At 37.4% G+C, this 18,051-nt stretch overlaps 1 protein-coding gene across 1 annotated transcript; it reads left to right on the top strand.

The window, feature by feature from the left end:
• The first annotated feature begins 7,134 nt into the window (after positions 1-7,134).
• Positions 7,135-8,711, top strand: LOC122029674 (rust resistance kinase Lr10-like). The gene is made up of 2 exons (XM_042588763.1): positions 7,135-7,294; positions 7,407-8,711. Exons 1-2 carry the CDS (start codon positions 7,270-7,272, stop codon positions 8,648-8,650), a joined length of 1,269 nt encoding a protein of 422 aa, XP_042444697.1. The 5' UTR covers positions 7,135-7,269; the 3' UTR covers positions 8,651-8,711.
• The last annotated feature ends 9,340 nt before the right edge of the window (positions 8,712-18,051 follow it).

Below are 18,051 nucleotides of genomic sequence, written 5' to 3'. Positions count from 1 at the left end.
CAACAAATGGTATGTCAAAGTGCTCAAAGTTCTTCTAGTAGAACACAGAGATGATATTTGAATCAGGATCGTGAAGTCGGGCATGCTCGTCTTTTTAATGATTACTTCTCTGATGAATCAATATATCTTGATGATATATTCCGACGTCTATTCTGAATGCAAAGAGGGTTATTTCTTCATATAGTCGATGCCTTAAAAATTTTTAAGAATGTTTTTAATGGGAGGTGGATGCGAGGAAAAAAAAATTATCACTGCTTTAGAAATGCACAGCAAATATCCATCAATTGGCATATGGAGTCTCTACTGATCATTATGATGAATACCTACGAATTACTAAAACAACTATCATCTAATACTTATTTAACTTCTATCGATGTGTAATTGAAGTGTTCAGAGCCTAATATTTGAGAAGACATAATGCTACTGATATCCAACACTTGTTTGACATGCATGAGCAGAGACACGGCTTCCCTGACATGTTAGGTAGTCTTGATTGTATGCATTGGCAGTGAAAAAATTACCTCGTCGCTTGGAAAGGTCAGTTTACTCGGGAAGATCATGGCGTCCTAACAATTGTGCTTGAAGCAGTCGCATCTGCGGACTTATAGATATGACACGCCTTTTTTGGGATTGTAGGGTCGCGTAATGGTATCAACTTGTTTAACGAATTACCTTTATTCAACAACGTCTTACAAGAAAATGCACCTCAGGTTAATATTACGGTTAACAATATACAATATACAAAAAGATATTATCTGGTTGATGGGATTTATCCAGAATGGACTGCTTTCGTCAAGAACCTTCCATGCCCCCAGGATCCCAAGAGAAAAATGTTTAAGCAACGACAAGAGGCCGCGAAAAAGGATGTTGAGTAGGCATTTGGGGTACTCCAATCTCGATGGATAATGACCAGAGGTCTAGGACGATTTTGGTATAAGGATAATTTGAAGGACATTGTGTATAGATGCATCAGACGGGATCCTCTGGTCCCGCCTGTCCTAATCCGCTCCTGGACCAAGGCAATGATATATGGGATTCACCGGTCCCTACCTATTTAGCAAGTGAGGGCCATTGAATCCACCTATCGCTACAGTGGACTAGGGCCCTGGTCTACTAAATGTGGACTAGAGGATCCATGTTTTATATACATTATTCTGTACAATATGATTATTAAAAATGAAAGAGATGCAGTAGTCAATTGGTCGGATGATGAACGAGATCCTCCATTACAAATATTTCAAGGCTCCACCCAAGAATTTCAAGAATATCTTCAAAGAAATTGTAAACTACATGATAATCAACTGCATCATTAATTTCGAGTCGACTTAGTTGAGTATACATTAGCACGCTACGATTATAATCAATGAAAAAAAATTTTATTAATTGCTATACATTTACTGTAATATTTATGTATTTTTAATTATTAATGTTATTTTAGATTAACAATATATGAATTTAAATTTTATTAAAATTTAATTATATATAATATGATAAAAAAAATGATTCACTCGCCTCCAACGTCTCCACCAACCTATCTTTAGACCAATATGAAGGAAGTAAATTATGGATGACTATTAACTATTAGTGTAAGTGGTCAAGGTATGGAGGAAAGCATGAGTGAAAGAAATATATATAATGAAAAATATGAGACTTATAAAGAAGTTGTTTAGAGATTTTTTTTTGATAGTAGAAATATGTATAAGATTTTTTATTTTGGATGTGGTATAGATATAATAATGATGGAGCTGATAGACTGTGACGGTGAATGCCGGCCTAATTCATCCATTTTCACTTATTTTTTTTATACTGGTGATCATTTTTGTCCACGTGAGCCTCCACGCCAGTTTGAGACTGGCTCGGTAGGCAGCGCTGTGTCGGGTGCCAATTGAGACTATGCCAGGTTCGTATCTCTAACACAGTCTGGATGCTCACCGCGAGTCTCATATATCGTCGTCTTTTTTTGGTTTGCAGCGGTTATATATATTGATAGCCTTGTGTCAGGGTCGCAATTGTCAGAGATGATTGGAAATCTAAATCGGGCGGATATGCTTGGGGGAATGTATAATCTACTCTAGGGATATTTTCGATTAAAGATATTCCCATAGTAAGTGTATGGTTGGAGAGTTGGAGTCTTAATTGCATAATTTGTCATAAGAATGTTATTAGTCGGAGATGTTTTCAAAAGTTAGTAGACGGTTGAAGTCCTATGTAACATGTTACTGAGCTATTGTCAGTCGGAAATGTTTGTAAAGTAAGTGCAATTAATTATAGTCCTGTGTAACACATTTTGGGGGTATTCCTGATAGGGAATGTTCCCAAATTAAATGTATTGAAATCTTGTATATAACCTTTGAAGCATATCTGTTTGAGCGGGTCTTCCTTTAAAAAAAAACTTGAATCCCTAGCTGTTTAGAGTCTAGATCTTGTAGTCTAAAAAAAATCAGGAGATGAGTTACTCGTAATTATGATCAGATCATGACTATCCGATCACAATTGATTAAGATCCTTTTCTAAATTTATCATCCTCTTAGTTTATAGTTTGGATTCGGATGAGCGGTCGGAGGTCATCCGGAGGTAGTCGAAAGTGGGCAAGTAGTCAGGCTACTAGGCGCTGAACGGTGGGGGAGAGGAGTCTTCGGCCATCCACTAGAATCCAAACTATAATATGAGGAACGATGATTCTAAAAAGAAATTATAATCAATTACGACCGAATTGTGACTACAAATCGACTACAATTATCAATATTATACTATTCATTCAGATTTTTTTATTTTCTGGTTGAATTAGATTTTTTTTTTAATGAGACCAATTTGTGGAAATTATTTTGAGTATACGCTAGTGAACTTGATTTCGAAAAGTACGTGCATTTGCATTAATCATAAGTTTTGTGGACCATGAACAGTATTAAGTATTACGCTAGGGTAGACCCGACCCCGGGTCGGGTCTGGCCTGGACCCGGCTCGGGCCCGTAACCGAATCAACGGGTCGATTGCCTGTTGACCCGGTTCGCCAGTTCGAACCGGAACCAGCCCGGCAAGTTGCCGAGCCGATTTCGGTTCATTCGCTGTAAAACCAGCAAACCGTCGGTTAACCGGCGGGTTGAACCGGCGGTTCAGTCGCAAATTTTTTTTTCCCCTTAAACAACTTGAACCGCGGAACCGTCAGTTAACCGGCGGTTCGTAGCCGTTGAAAGGGTTTTTTGGGTATTTTTTTTAATTTCAACGGTTAGGATCATATATTTGACCATTTTTTGATCAATGATTATGATTTAGTATCCGTTACTATCAAAACTCTATAAATAGAGAGTTCATTTCATCATTTTTCATACACATCTTATCTACTCTTAATCTTATTTTCGTATTCTATAATCTCTACACGCTTTCATTTCCAATGGAAGGAGGCCGCGGAGGTGCATCATCTCGAGTTCGGAAGGGAAATCAAATAATGAATCCATGGGAGGAGGACCCCAATATTCAATCCACCGATGATGAGATCGAACATCTTCCGAATCCGACACCCGAAATACAAGTACCGATACAATTACTTCTAAGGTTCGGGAACTTCCTCCTCTAAAGTCTTCTATTTTCACTAAACATTTTGAGAATGTCACTCTTCCGCCGGGAGAAATGCGTGCAAAATGTAAGCACTACAATGCTTCCTACAAATTCCAAGCTGGCAACGGCTATGGGTCGTTGAAACAACATGTAGAAATGAAGCGCCCGACGGAATATGGACTCGACCGTTCTCAAACACAATTATCAAGATTTTCTTCAACTAGCGGTAGTACCGATTCCGGTTTATTTTTATATTTGGATAATAAATTAAGAGAACCATTAGCTAAATTTGTTTCCATAAAACATCTTTCTTTTAGTTTTGAATCTAAATGCACATTTGAAGATTTTTGTAAAGAATCTCTTAATTCATGTGCTAAACGTGTTCCTAGGACTACACTTACTCGTACAATTACAAAATTAGTAAAATAAAGAAAAAAGAATTTAATTGATGAATTTAGTAAATTAGATAATAAAGTTTCTTTATGCTCCGATATTTGGAGTGATCATTGGCAAACACATTCATATATGGGTGCGACTTGCCATTGGATCGATAACTCTTGAAACCTCAAAAAAAGATTATTAGCTTATAGAGTTTTTGATGAATCACATAATGCTCATAATATCGTACAATTATTATGTTTAATTTTAGAAGAATATGGTTTAACTCATAAAATATTTTCAATATCATTAGATAATGCTAATTCCAATATCATTTGTATAGATGATCTAAAATTTGTTTGTCAACCTATTATTGACGGTTTATTTTTTTCATATTCGTTGTGTATGCCATGTTTTAAATTTATGTGTTCAAGATGATTTAAAAATTTTAGAAAGTTATATTAAACCAATTAGAATTGCAATTTATTATTTATGGTCTCATCCATCTATAATGAAACAATGGGGTAGGTTTTATAAAATTAATTGAATGAGACCTAAAAAATTTCCACGTAATGTACCAACACGTTGGAATTCAACATACCAATTATTACAAGATTCATTTCAATATAAAGAATTATTATGTTTATTTTTTGCATAAAATACTAATACTAATATATATTTATTTTCACAACAATGGAATATTTGTAGTAGTATTTGTGAAATTATAAAATTATTTAATGATGCAACTGAACAATTTTTCGGTGTTTATTACCCCACTGCTCAATTAATTTTTTAAAAAAATTCTAATATAGTATTAATTTTAAATAAACATATTAATAATGAATCTTTATCTCTTTGCATCTTAGCTATGAAAACTAAATGGAAAAAATATTTTTTTTTAATTCTTGAAATTTATTTAATTGCATTCGTTTTAGATCCTAGATTTAAATTAGAAGTTTTACAAGAAATGTTAACTTTATATTATGATGCTTTAATTCCAATTAAAGATTCTTCTTCCCCTGATCCAGTTAATATTATATATAATATTAGAATTTATTTATATGATATTTATAATCAATATTATGTAAAATATGAAACACAAATTAATATTTCTGAAATACAACAAACTACTAGTAGTAATTTAAAACTTACAAAAGCACAACTCTTATTAAAAGAACGAGCAAAACGTCCATGAGGATCCTCAAGTTCCACACAGGAACTTGAGAATTATTTTACGACTTCTTTTGTTTTTAATGAAGCAGATAGCAAAAATTCCGATATCTTAAAGTAGTCATCACAGATGACTCAAAGTTTTCCCGTCCTCTCCGTAATCGCCAAAAAAATATTAGCTTGTCCAGTGTCAACTGTTGCTGTGGAGCAGACGTTCAATGTCAGCGGCAACATATTGAATGAACGACGATCAACTTTATCTCTCGACTCATTAGAAGTCCAAGCATTACTGGACGATTGGACCAGAGTGGAAAAAAGAATCCAAGGGATGCAACTTTCAGATGACGAAGTTGAAGATTTTGATACTGAAGGAACAAATACAACAGGAATAGGGAATGGAAGTGAGTGAAAATGTAAAAGGAGATAAATGTAAAAGAACTACGTGGGCTTTGATTCCCCTAAAGGGATACGTAGGCAACTTAAATAAGTGCAAGCCCTTTTTTCCAATAAATTTTAATTTCTAATTTATAATTTGTAATTTGTAATTTGTAATATTTAATTATTAATTATTAATTTTTAATTTTTAATTTTTTAACATAATAATCTTGAACCGTGGTGAACCGTAACGAACGTGAACCGAACCGTGAACCGGTGGTTCCGAATCGTGAACCGTAACCGTCTTGAGTAGTTAAGGTTAAGAGTCGACCTGTCTGGAGTCGTCGAACCGGCGGTTCCAAATCGTCGAATCGACGGTTCCGAACCGATGATTCCATCAATTCTGAACCGTCGTCAGGTCTACGCTAGGGACTGAAAGAGATGAATTAGCTAACACGTTATGGAAATTTCCACGAATCTGCCTGAACGTCTTTCAAGTTTATTAGTCAACAGGAATTAATGCGATCGCTTAAAAACGCGTGAGCGTGACCCATTTTCCATCTAAAGAGATGCAAATGGTCCAAGGACGACGACAATCATAAAAGTATTTCAGACTTTAATAAACAAGCAAGAAACATAGACGAGCAATACGATCTAAAGGTATCTCCAATAGTTAAAATTTTGAATGAGTTTTTTTTTTTTTTTGAAGATTTCAATATGCCACATCAATATTATAAAAACTTTTTAAAATATTCCTAATGGTTAAAGTTCTAAGTGAGTTTTTATATAATTCTCTCCATATGTAATTACATGGCTCATGCACATTAATTATCTCCATAAGTAGACTTATTATTAATTATTTATAAAATGAAATATTATAAAATATTATGATAATCATTGACATTAATTATTAGCTCTATGTTTAAGAGAAAAAAGCGGATTTTTGCATTGCATTGGAGATGCTCTAAGTCTGTCTAAAATAAAGATGACAGATACACACTTTAATAGGCTAGCAGGGTGAATTATCCAATGATTTTAGTTAAGTGTTAAAAAAAATAAAAACTCTTGAAGAACAGACACTACCCAAATCCAAGATATAAATTAGAATTAGTATATTTTCACCTGGATTTTTCTATATAAATTACAAGGGATGACTTCCACGGACGCGGTTGGTGTATCCAATAAATAAATATAATATAAAAGAATGAAAACCCTGGAAATATTTTGAAGCAAATTAGCACTTTGATGCCGATCAATTATCGCATGGATTTTGTCAACTAAAAAAAATTATCGCATGGATTTGAATCTAAATATCTTCTCTTCCAAATTCTCGATATTAATAATGTTGATGCGATAGCCCATCCATCACTAGCCAAGTCAACCCAAAGACTTTGTCTCCCGATGCAGCTCAATCACAGAAGTCGTGCTCATCGTTTTTTTCTGTCCAATCACGTACATGGGAATACTTATTGTTGAGCTAATGCAATGCCCCTGAGGCACGGTATGAGTAAATTCGATGGATAATCCTTGGATTTAGACATTACTAATCATGTTGGGAAACGATTTACCTTACCGTCTACCAACCATGATACGGTGGTAAGAGACCGCATGAAATAATTAAAACTTATAATACATTTCCACTGGCATCGGACTATAAGAACTCTTCAAATTGAATAGAGATCCTCGTCCTCCTCCCTCCTTGTGACAATTGATTTCCTCTCCTCGATCCCCATTGCGTCGATTGAATCCTGAAGTTTTTATTCTTCTTTCTTTTTTTTTTTTTTAATCAGCATGGCCAATGGCAGCGTCGTGCCAGGTAAGAACCCTTCAGCTTCTTGCAATCCCTGTTCATCGATCGCATTCACGAACAGAACTCTCATGGTGTTAAAACTCTAAACCTTTGATGTGCAATTAAATTAATCTCGCAGCACTGGCATCGGTGTTCGGCGTCATCTTCTTCATGGTCATCGTCGCGGTAGTCTTCCATTGCATCGACATGCTTCGCTCACTGGCGATCAACGTCAACACATCGTCGACGACCCCAAACTATCCTACGATTACCAACGATCAAATTAGGAATAAAACGGTGGAGGATTTCCTGAATGAAATAGCCAGAGAGAAGCCCATCGGATTCACTTCTCAGCAGCTTGCTCTCTTCACCGGCAATTACGTCACCCAGCTGGGAGCCGGCGGATTCGGATCAGTGTACAAAGGCGAATTACCCAACGGCGTGCCGGTGGCGGTCAAGGTCTTACGCGGGAATTTGGACAAAGGCGTCGAGGAGCAGTTCATGGCGGAAGTGGGCACGATGGGGAGAACCTACCACATCAATCTCGTCCGCCTCTACGGCTTCTGCTTCGATTCCGCCACAATAGCGCTCGTGTACGAGTACATGGAGAAGGGCTCTCTAGACAAATACTTGTACGATAAGGACCGAAGGCTGAATTGGGAGACGCTGCGCAAGGTAGTCATAGGCACGGCCAAGGGAATCAGGTACCTGCACGAGGAGTGCCAACAGAAGATCATTCACTACGATATTAAGCCAGGGAACATCCTCCTCGACTCCAATTTCAACCCCAAAGTGGCTGATTTCGGACAAGCCAAGCTGATGGACACGGTGGCCAGCCATGTCACCTTGACCAGAAACAGGGGTACGTACGGCTACATGGCGCCGGAGATATGGAATAATTTGCCGGTGACGCACAAGTGCGATGTGTACAGTTTCGGGATGCTGTTGTTTGACGTAGTAGGGAGGAAGTGGAATCGCGGTGCTGCCACCGGCAGCAGCACTGAGAGTCTGCGGTGGTTTCCCAAGTCCGTGTATCAGAAATTCGAGCGCGGCGCATCGGCATTGCGGGAGATCATATCCAGCTGTGAGATCGAGGAAGACAACAGAGAGGAGGCGGAGAGGATGTGCAAGGTGGCTTTGTGGTGCGTGCAGATGAATGCGGACGCGAGGCCTCCGATGAGCAAGGTGGTGAAGATGTTGGAAGGGGAGATGGAGATCGTTCCGGTTCCCATGAATGATCCATTTCCCTATTTGACCGAAGTAGGTCCGGTACTTGATGTGTGGAACGAAGGCGGCACCACCACCGGCTCGTCGTTGAGAAATTACAGTGCGACTACGCCCATCATGCGCAAATATGAGATTGAAATGGCAACTCGCAACTGAATTTTATTACAGATGCTACCTTAATTATATTTGTACGCGTAACTAAATTATATTGATTTGATGGTCGCTAGCTATCAAATTTTATCTACAATATTTTATAAGTTCAACCATTCATATGTGATGTTTGTTCTCAACTTTATGACCAGATGATTAGATGGATTGACTTGTTGTAGCAAAAAATAGAATCCGTCTTCCAATAGCCCCCACTACCATATGTGAGGCGGTACTTGTGCACCGTAAACATGAAGCACCTTTCTGGAAATATTTTTTAGTTGAAAGTTCTTTAATTCTAACTTAAATGCTACGGAGTGAAAGAGATGAAAAAGCTAACACGTTATGGAGATTTGCAATGCAGTCAGAATCTCCCTTCCTACTCTTGATCCTCCTTCGGCCACCATTTGATTTGGGTTCACATTGGTAAATCTTTCAATTTTCCATGACATGTTATCTTCGAGACTCCTTCGACCTGTTGTGCCCGTGCTGTCCGTCTGATTTGCAACGTCAACACTGGTCAGTGGATCAACATTGTTGGTTTTGCCCTCTGATACTTGAGTCAGCATCATATTTAACGAAAAAAAGGTCGTCTTCCTTAAGAGAAGGACTTGAACTGGGAAGAACAGGGAAGAACTTTGGCAAGCTACAGAAGGAGTGTTTTGATCCGCTAAGGGAGGGCTTAGCTTGAAAAGTACAGTAATTGACAAGGTCAATCTATGGTTTTTCTCCCGGAATGGTCATTCTCAACACCTGCTACTCCTCATAGATTTGCATTGCCTGTTCTTTGGTTACCCACAACGGGGTAAGGTGGGCATGGTGTTTGGGCCGGAGGGGGTGGGGGAGTGGGTTGTACTGGAGGTGGCGCATGCTGTATCGGCGGAGCAGGTGGAACATGTGGTACTGGAGGAGCATATATGTAACATTGGGAATGTGTAGTCTTGGCGGCGATCCATTCCACCCCTTCCTCGGCAGAATAGGTCGCGCGCTAGTCTTGTTTAGGCTTCTGTGCTTCCTTTGTGTTAATGTATCTCTCCATTCGAGTCAGCAATTCATCATAATCACGAGGTGATTTTTTAGCTAATGGATCGAAAAAACATCATCACGGAGGCCTTGGGAAAAGATCCCAGTCAAGATATCCGGTGCGGCTGGAGGCACCTCTAGTATAACTTAGTTAAACCTCTATATTACCTCTCAAACATATTCCTACTGCTTCTATTTAAAGTTGAAAAGACCCCAAGAATTAGAAGGAGAAAAGTATTGCTAAAATCGTCAAAGGACTTAATAACGGCTTGGTGCATAGTGCCAAACCACTACCGAGCTCCTAACACTTCTGCCATTAGAGAGTTGGCGGAGAAGAGTTGTATTTTCAAAGCGACAAAAGTATTCTTTAGGATATGTAGTGTCATTGTATTCACGCATTTGCGGCGGGCGAAAGTTGGCCGATAACACTTCCTCCAAAATAGTAATTAAGAGTATCCACATCAATTTTTTTATTACTATATCTAAAATTTAAAATAAATGATCTACTTTATTAAATTTAGATAATCACTTTTCACTACATACTATATTAAATATCCTAAAATTTTCATCATTCTTAATTTTTTATTATTTTCTTCTCTTTCTTTTATTTTTTTATTATTATATATATGGAATAAGTGGGAGGAGAGAGATTGAGTGGAAGGAGATAGATTAAAAAATATATTATTTTATTTTTAGGGTAGAGGTTTCATTCCCTAAATTTAGAGAATCACTATTCTTCAAATTTAAATTTAGGGAATGGATAGGGTAACTGATGCAGAGGATTTTTAGTTAACCTATTCAAAATTTAGGGTAAAATCTTTGAATAGAATAACTGATATGGATGCTCTAAGAATGGTATCTATCGAGCCGCAACTCTCCCCATTAGTGGCTTGACAGGGTTGGTCAGTCTGACCAGGCTGGTTGGTCTGACATGACTAATTGGCTTGATCGAGTTGGTTAGTTTTCATCTACGATGAAATGTGGAAGTTATCCCTTTTGGTGGTAAAAAGGCAAATACGCTCGCCCCCAACACCCCCGTCAATCCGTCCCAGAGCAACATGGAGGAGGTAAATCACGGACGACTACTAGCCTTTGGAATAGTGACTAGCACATTTACCAGAGCGATTATCAGAGCAATTCACACCAAAACTCCTGCTACCTCCTGAAACGACATGATCATGTTAATAAATGACTCAAAATTAAGAATTGAGTTAGTGAATTGATGAGTGGCAATGAGTGGTGGTAGTGATAGTAGTAGGGTAGAGTAGTTGAATTAGTGGGGTGAATTGTAGAGTTAGTGAGTTGTAATGAGTTATGTAGGTAGTTTATAAATAGACTACATGTTTTATGATTTAAATGAAGTGTGAAGGATTATTGTATTCCACTTGTCCATCTTGTCCTCTTATCCTCCTCCTAATTTTCTCTAATAGTGGTATCAGAGCGTCGAATTTAATATGTCTTAGTTTGCTCACAATGACAATCAACGAAATTTCTCAACCCCTCATCCTTATTTTCAAAGGAGAGTGCTACGAATTTTAGAGTATCAAAATGAGGACTCTATTTAGATCTCAAGATCTTTGGGATTTAATAGAGAAAGGCTTTGACGACGAGGATGTCAATGAAGGTCGATTGAAGGAGAACGGAAAGAAAGATTCGAAGGCACTGTTTATTCTTCAACAAACAGTACATGAGATAATTTTCTCAAGAATTGTAACTGCATTATTTTCTAAAGAAGCATGAAAAATATTACAGAAAGAATTCCAAGGCTCCTCCAAGGTGATAGCAGTGAAACTCCATACTCTCAGAAGTGAGTTTAAGGTCTTGCTTATGAAGGGTAATGAAACTTTACAAGATTTTTTATCTAGAGTAATTTCGATTATCAGTCAAATGAGATCTAATGGAGAAAAAATCACTGATGCAATTATTATTTCAAAAATTTTGCAAAGCTTGACTCCTAAATATGATTACATAGTAACTGTGATTGAGGAGATAAAAGACCTTTCGATTTTATTTTTTGATGGACTAATGGGTTCTTTACAAGCTCATGAGGCAAGGCGAAATAGATCCCCTGAGGAGAATGAAGAAAAGGCATTTTAGGCTTCTCAAGAAAAGGAGGAGATAGAAAAAAAAAAAAAGCTTCGCTGGCAGAGGTCGTGGAAGAGGAGGTTTTCGTGGTAGAGAATGCGGTAGAGGAAGAAACCATTTTAATACAAGAGAAGCAATTTAACGGGGATCAAAAATGAAATAAAAATTTCATTCAGTGTTATGGTTGTAAAAAATTTGGGCATATAAAGGCAAATTGCATAAATGACTCACAAGAAAACTATGTGAAAGAAGAAAACGAGGAAAGTAAGTTATTTATGGTTCATTCTCATTCTAACGAAGTTTAAAATGATATTTGATTTTTAGATAGTGGATGTTCAAATCACATGACTGGTAATAAGTCATTATTTAAAGAACTTAGTGAATCACATAAGATACTAGTAAGACTTAGAGATAATAAGCAGATAAAAGTCGAAGGCAAAGACACAATTGTCGTGGAGACTAGCGATGGTAAAGTAAAATTGCTTTATAATGTCTATTTTGTTCCTAGTTTGACATATAGTTTGTTAAGTGTTGGGCAATTGATGATAGGTGGCTATGCTATTGTATTTGATAACGGAGCTTGTGTTATTTCTAACAAAGATTCTGAAAAGTCTATTGTTAGCGTGCAAATGATAGAAAATAAGATGTTTCTACTGAAGATCTCTAATGTAGGAAACTAAGCTTTTATTGCTAGTGAATATAATAAATCCAAAATGTGGCACTTGAGATATAGGCATCTCCACATCAAAGGCATGAACTTTTAAATCAGAAAGGTATGGTTTTTGGATTACTTCAAATTTCTCTTGATTTATGTGGAGGATGTATTATGTAAAACAAACAAGGAAGTCTTTTCCAAGTGGACAATCATGGAGAGCTTCAGAATACCTTGAGCTAATTCACGCTGATTTATGTGGTCTTATGATAACTACATCGTTTGGTGGGAGTAAATATTTTTTAATATTTACCGATGATTTTAGTTGGATGAGTTAGGTATATTTTCTAGCAGACAAGTCAGAGACTTTTGAAAATTTCAGAAAATTCAAGGCGCTTATGGAAAATCAAAATGGTACTTTAATAAAGACTTTTTGTACATATCGAGGAGGTGAGTTCTTATCTAAAGAATTTAGTAAATTTTGTGAAGAACATGGTATTCACAGAGAATTAACAACACCTTATAAACCGAAGCAAAATGGTGTCGCTGAACGAAAAAATTGAATCATTGTAGAAATGGCTAGAAGTTTGTTGAATATCACAGGACTTCCAAATATTTTCTAGGTTGAAGCAGTGGCCACATCAGTTTACTTGCTGAATATTTCTCCAACAAGGGTCATTTTAAATTAAACACTATGAAGTATGGCGAGGTAGAAAATCATCAATAAATCACTTAAGAATTTTTGGTTGTATTGCACATGCTTTGATTAACTCTCAATTTCGTCATAAACTTGAGAAGAAATCTGAAAATTACATATTTGTTGGATATTTCAATCAATCAAAAGTATATCGGTTGTATAATCCTCTTACTGGCAAATTAATTATAAGGAGAGATGTAGATTTTTGATGAAAAATCAAAGTGGAATTGAAATGCGCAAGGTGAAGAGACTCAAATTCACATCTCAATGGAGAACAAAACTCCAACAACAAAAGGTATTGAATCATCTCCTTTGGGATCACCAACTCCCTCGCCATCAAATTCAAGAAGTAGCAGTTCATCCTCCTTACAAGAATCTTCTGATAAAGCACCTCCAGCAAATGTTAGATCTTTAAGAGAAATATATGAGTCAAGTCAATTTGCTCTTTTTGTTACAGATTCTACAACCTTTGAAGAAGCAGTAACAAAAGAGGAATGGAAGAATACAATGAAAGAAGAGTTAATTGCAATCCATAAAAATGAAACATGGGAGATGGTAGATCTACCCGAAGGCAAGAATGTGATTGGTCTCAAGTGGGTGTTTAAAACAAAATATCATGCCAATGGAACCATTCAGAAACACAAAGCTTGACTTGTTGCAAAAGAATATTTGCAACAACGAGGTATTAATTTCGAAGAAACCTTTTCTCCAGTTGCTAGATTTGAAACTGTAAGAATTATCCTAGCATTAGTTGTACAATTGTATTGGCTTGTTTATCAATTTGATGTTAAATCTGCATTTCTGAATGACAATTTATAAGAAGTTTATGTAGATCAACCAGAAGGTTTTTAAATTGAAGGCAAAGAGACGAAGGTGTATAAATTGAGAAAGACACTTTATAGGTTAAAATAAGCTCCGCAAGCATGGTATAGCAAAATTGATGGTTATTTTCGACAACATGGTTTCATAAGTGAAAATGAAGTCACTCTTTATGTGAAAAAATAAGGTAGAGATGATTATATTATTGTGTGCATTTATGTCGATGATATAATTTATATAAGTTCTTCTGATTCTCTATTAGTTGATTTTAAATCTAATATGATGAAGAGATTTGAGATGTCAGATATGGAAATATTACATTATTTTCTTGGTCTTGAAGTGAAGCAAGGAGTTGATGGGATTTTTATCTCGCAAAGAAAATATACGAAAGATCTTCTGAAAAGGTTCAACTTATTCAATTGCAATCCAGCTACTACACCTATGAATATAAATGAGAAATTGCAACTGGAAGACGGTTCAGAAAAAGCTGATGCAAGAAATTTCAGAAGTTTGGTTGGAAGTTTAATTTATTTAACTCATATTAGACCAGATATTGCTTTTTTTGTTGGTGTAATCTCCAGATTTATGTAAAATCCTATGAAGCATCATCTTGGAACAGCTAAAAGGATTTTACGCTATATTGCGGGAACCGTGGATTATAGAATTTATTATACTAAAATTTCAAAATTTGATCTTTGTGGGTTCATTGATAGTGATTGGGCAAGTTCAGTGGATGATCGAAAGAGCACTTCAGCTAGTATTTTTAATACTAGATCAGGAGCAATTTCATGGAGTTCAAAGAAACAAGCTACTACAGCCTTATCGTCTTCAGAAGCAGAATATGTAGCAACAACTTTAGCATGTCAAGCAATTTGGGTTAGAAGATTACTTGCAGATCTTTACCAACAATAAAAAGATACAACTATTATATTTTGTGATAACAGGCGACAATTGCAATGACAAAAAATCTAATTTTCCGTACGAGGACTAAACATACTGATATTCATCTACATTTCATTCGAGATTTAGTTGCAAATAAAGAAATTATGTTGGAGTACTATAGCACATATGAACAAATGACGGATATCTTAACGAAGTCACTTCCAAGAGAGAAATTTATTTATTTTAGATTGTGTCTTGGTATTAGTAATTTTGAATCATGGGGGAGTGTTGATAAATGACTCAAAATTAACAATTGAGTTAGTGGATTGATGAGATGGCAATGAGTGGTAGTAGTGGGGTAGAGTAGTTGAGTTAGTGGGGTTAATTGTAGAGTTAGTAGGTTGTAATAAGTTATGTATGTAGCTTATAAATAGGCTACATGTTTTATGATTTAAGTGAAGTGTGAAAGATTATTGTGTTCCACTTGTCCATCTTGTCCTCTTATCCTCCTCCCAATTTTCTCTAACAGGTCAAACCACACTTGAATACTTCATCGATCTAGGCATTAATAAAGTGTGTCAACTGTCCCCATAGGATGGGGCCTCATACTATCTCTACTACCAGCGGGAGGGTTGATTGTCTCGACTCTTTTGACTCCTCCATATACGACTCAGTTAATGTCTACCATCCTCGCGCGTTAAAGCTCCTTTTCTATAGATGCATTTCAACCACTTTACAAGATCCATAATCAGTGTTATTATACTTGATACATGGATACCGAATACTATTCTCTTCACTTATCTTTGTAAAAGCATAATTCAAAAATTGTTTAACTCCAACCTCGTATGTTCTATTGAACTGACCATTGAAAAAACTCATCCATTCCTTACTAGATGTCATTTTCCTTTTACGAATATGAATTCTTGCTTAAAAAAAAATCTGTAATAGATTGATAGGCAACACAACATAAAGATATGTTTTGTAATGCTAAAAAAAATGCCCCTAGTGCGTAGCGTATACCGTGGATGCATGACATCTTTGGTGTAATAGCCAGAGGTCAATTTTCAAGAACTGACAACTTGGGGTATACCCCACCATGCGCCTATGGTCTGTGTACTTACATTTACCTCCCTCCATATCCATAGGGTCGGTACTAGGGGTTTTTAAGTCTAAAAAATGATAGTTCTTGAGCGAATATTAAAAGTTCCAAGAATTGGGAAAAGAAATTAAGAATAACAAAATTAATTATTAATAGTTAACAAATATGCATGTTAAACAAACTAATAGTAGGAATAATAGGTGATACGAATAAGCAATTAAACTAGATAAAGAGTCACAACCAGCGTTGCAAATAAATTAAAAAATAACTTGCTTCTCCACAACTCTCAAACCATAAAGGAGTAGCAATTGCCTTTCACATTGTTAATGCTTTCAGCATGTTCTGTAACTTCTCCGTAACAGAGTGTGTAGCATAAGAAATTGAAGATACCAATCAAAGAGGTGATACAAATGAAGCAATTAAATTTGAAAAAGAGTCAAAGCCAACATTGTAAATAAATTAAAAATAACATGAGTTTTTTTTAAATTTATTTTCAACATTGAGAAGCGACATATCTGGCTGCAAGTGACCAATGATAGCTTCATGAATAGGCGGCGCTACCTTCATGAGTGGCGACATTGCTTGCCTTGCGGGCGATGATAGCTTCGTGAGAAGCGACATCGCTGCTTGCAGGCGAGGCGTCACTACTTGGCAAGGCAACAATTGCTTTAGAGGCTTTGATTGAATTTTTTTTTGTGAAACGGGAAAAAATAGGCTTAGGCTTACCTTTGATTGAGCTTCCTTGGTTGCTGCTGAGAGGAAAGGAGATGAGATCTTAGCTTTAGCTTACGAAAAAGAAAGGAGACAAGCGAGGGATGCACCGTTACTAAGAGGAGAAGGAAGTGCGATGTTGAGACAAGGAAGGTGTAGTTTTTGTTGGTGCAATATCCCTCAGGTCAAGGTTGACCTGTGTAACCAAGCTGAGTCTTGGTTTGGGTTTAGATGTTTGACAATAAGATATTGATTGAAGAAGAGTCAAGTAGATCAAGGTTGACTGGATACTTGACTGGGAAGTCCTAACTGGGATGTTAGGCAAAATGAAAGACCTAGTGAGTGAAACTAGGCAGTATGAAAGTCCTAGTGAGTGAAGCTAGGCAGAAGAAAAGTCCTGGTGAGTGAAGCCAGGCAGAAGGAAGTCCTAGTGAGTGAAGCTAGGCAGATGGAAAACCCTAGTGAGTGAAGCTAGGTGAAAGTCCTAGTGAGTGAAGCTAGGCAGATGGAAATCCTGGTGAGTGAAGCCAGGTGAAAGTCCTAGTGAGTGAAGCTAGGCAGTAAGAAAAGTCCTGGTGAGTGAAGCCAGGCAGAAGGAAGTCCTAGTGAGTGAAGCTAGGCAGAAGAAAAGTCCTGGTGAGTGAAGCCAGGCAGAAGGAAGTCCTAGTGAGTGAAGCTAGGCAGATGGAAAACCCTAGTGAGTGAAGCTAGGTGAAAGTCCTAGTGAGTGAAGCTAGGCAGATGGAAATCCTGGTGAGTGAAGCCAGGTGAAAGTCCTAGTGAGTGAAGCTAGGCAGATGGAAAACCCTAGTGAGTGAAGCTAGGTGAAAGTCCTGGTGAGTGAAGCCAGGCAGGAAAATCCGGTGATGAAGCCAGGATGATGAAGAAAAGTCCAAGTAGGTCAAAGGGATTGACTGGATACTTGGCATGAAAGAAAAGTCCAAGTAGGTCAAAGGGATTGACCGGATACTTGGCACAGAGAAAAGTCCAAGTGGGTCAAAGGGATTGACCGGACACTTGGTAAGGAAGTCCTAGCAGGTCAAGGGAGTGACTAGATGCTAGGCATGACATACCAACAGGTCAAGGTTGACCGGATGTTGGTTTGGGAGGTTTGGGACTTGGTTTTGGACAAAAATCAAGTGCTGGATCGATCAGTGGATCGATCCAGGCTCTGGATCGATCAGTGGATCGATCCAGACCTGTCCCAGCGAACAGAGAGCCTCTGGATCGATCCGTGGATCGATCCAGAGGTCCCAATCGATCAGTGGATCGATTGGGACGCGGCTGCTTCGCGCGATAAGCGCTGGATCGATCCGTGGATCGATCCAGGCGCTTTTCCAGAGCATAGAGGCGCTCTGGATCGATCCGTGGATCGATCCAAAGCCTCCCCGATCGATTGGGAACATTCGAATCGATCGGGATCCGACCGTTGGCGTCGTTTA

The sequence above is a fragment of the Zingiber officinale genome, chromosome 10B, assembly GCF_018446385.1.
Source record: "Zingiber officinale cultivar Zhangliang chromosome 10B, Zo_v1.1, whole genome shotgun sequence".
NCBI classification, from domain to species: domain Eukaryota; kingdom Viridiplantae; phylum Streptophyta; class Magnoliopsida; order Zingiberales; family Zingiberaceae; genus Zingiber; species Zingiber officinale.
This window is presented reverse-complemented; position numbering and strand designations above follow the sequence as displayed.

Excerpts from the sequence above, each read along its gene's own strand:
- LOC122029674 (XM_042588763.1), top strand. The coding sequence starts at position 7,270 with ATGGCCAATGGCAGCGTCGTGCCAG. Across the intron at positions 7,295-7,406 it reads CAATGGCAGCGTCGTGCCAG|CACTGGCATCGGTGTTCGGC; the intron begins GTAAGAACCCTT and ends TTAATCTCGCAG.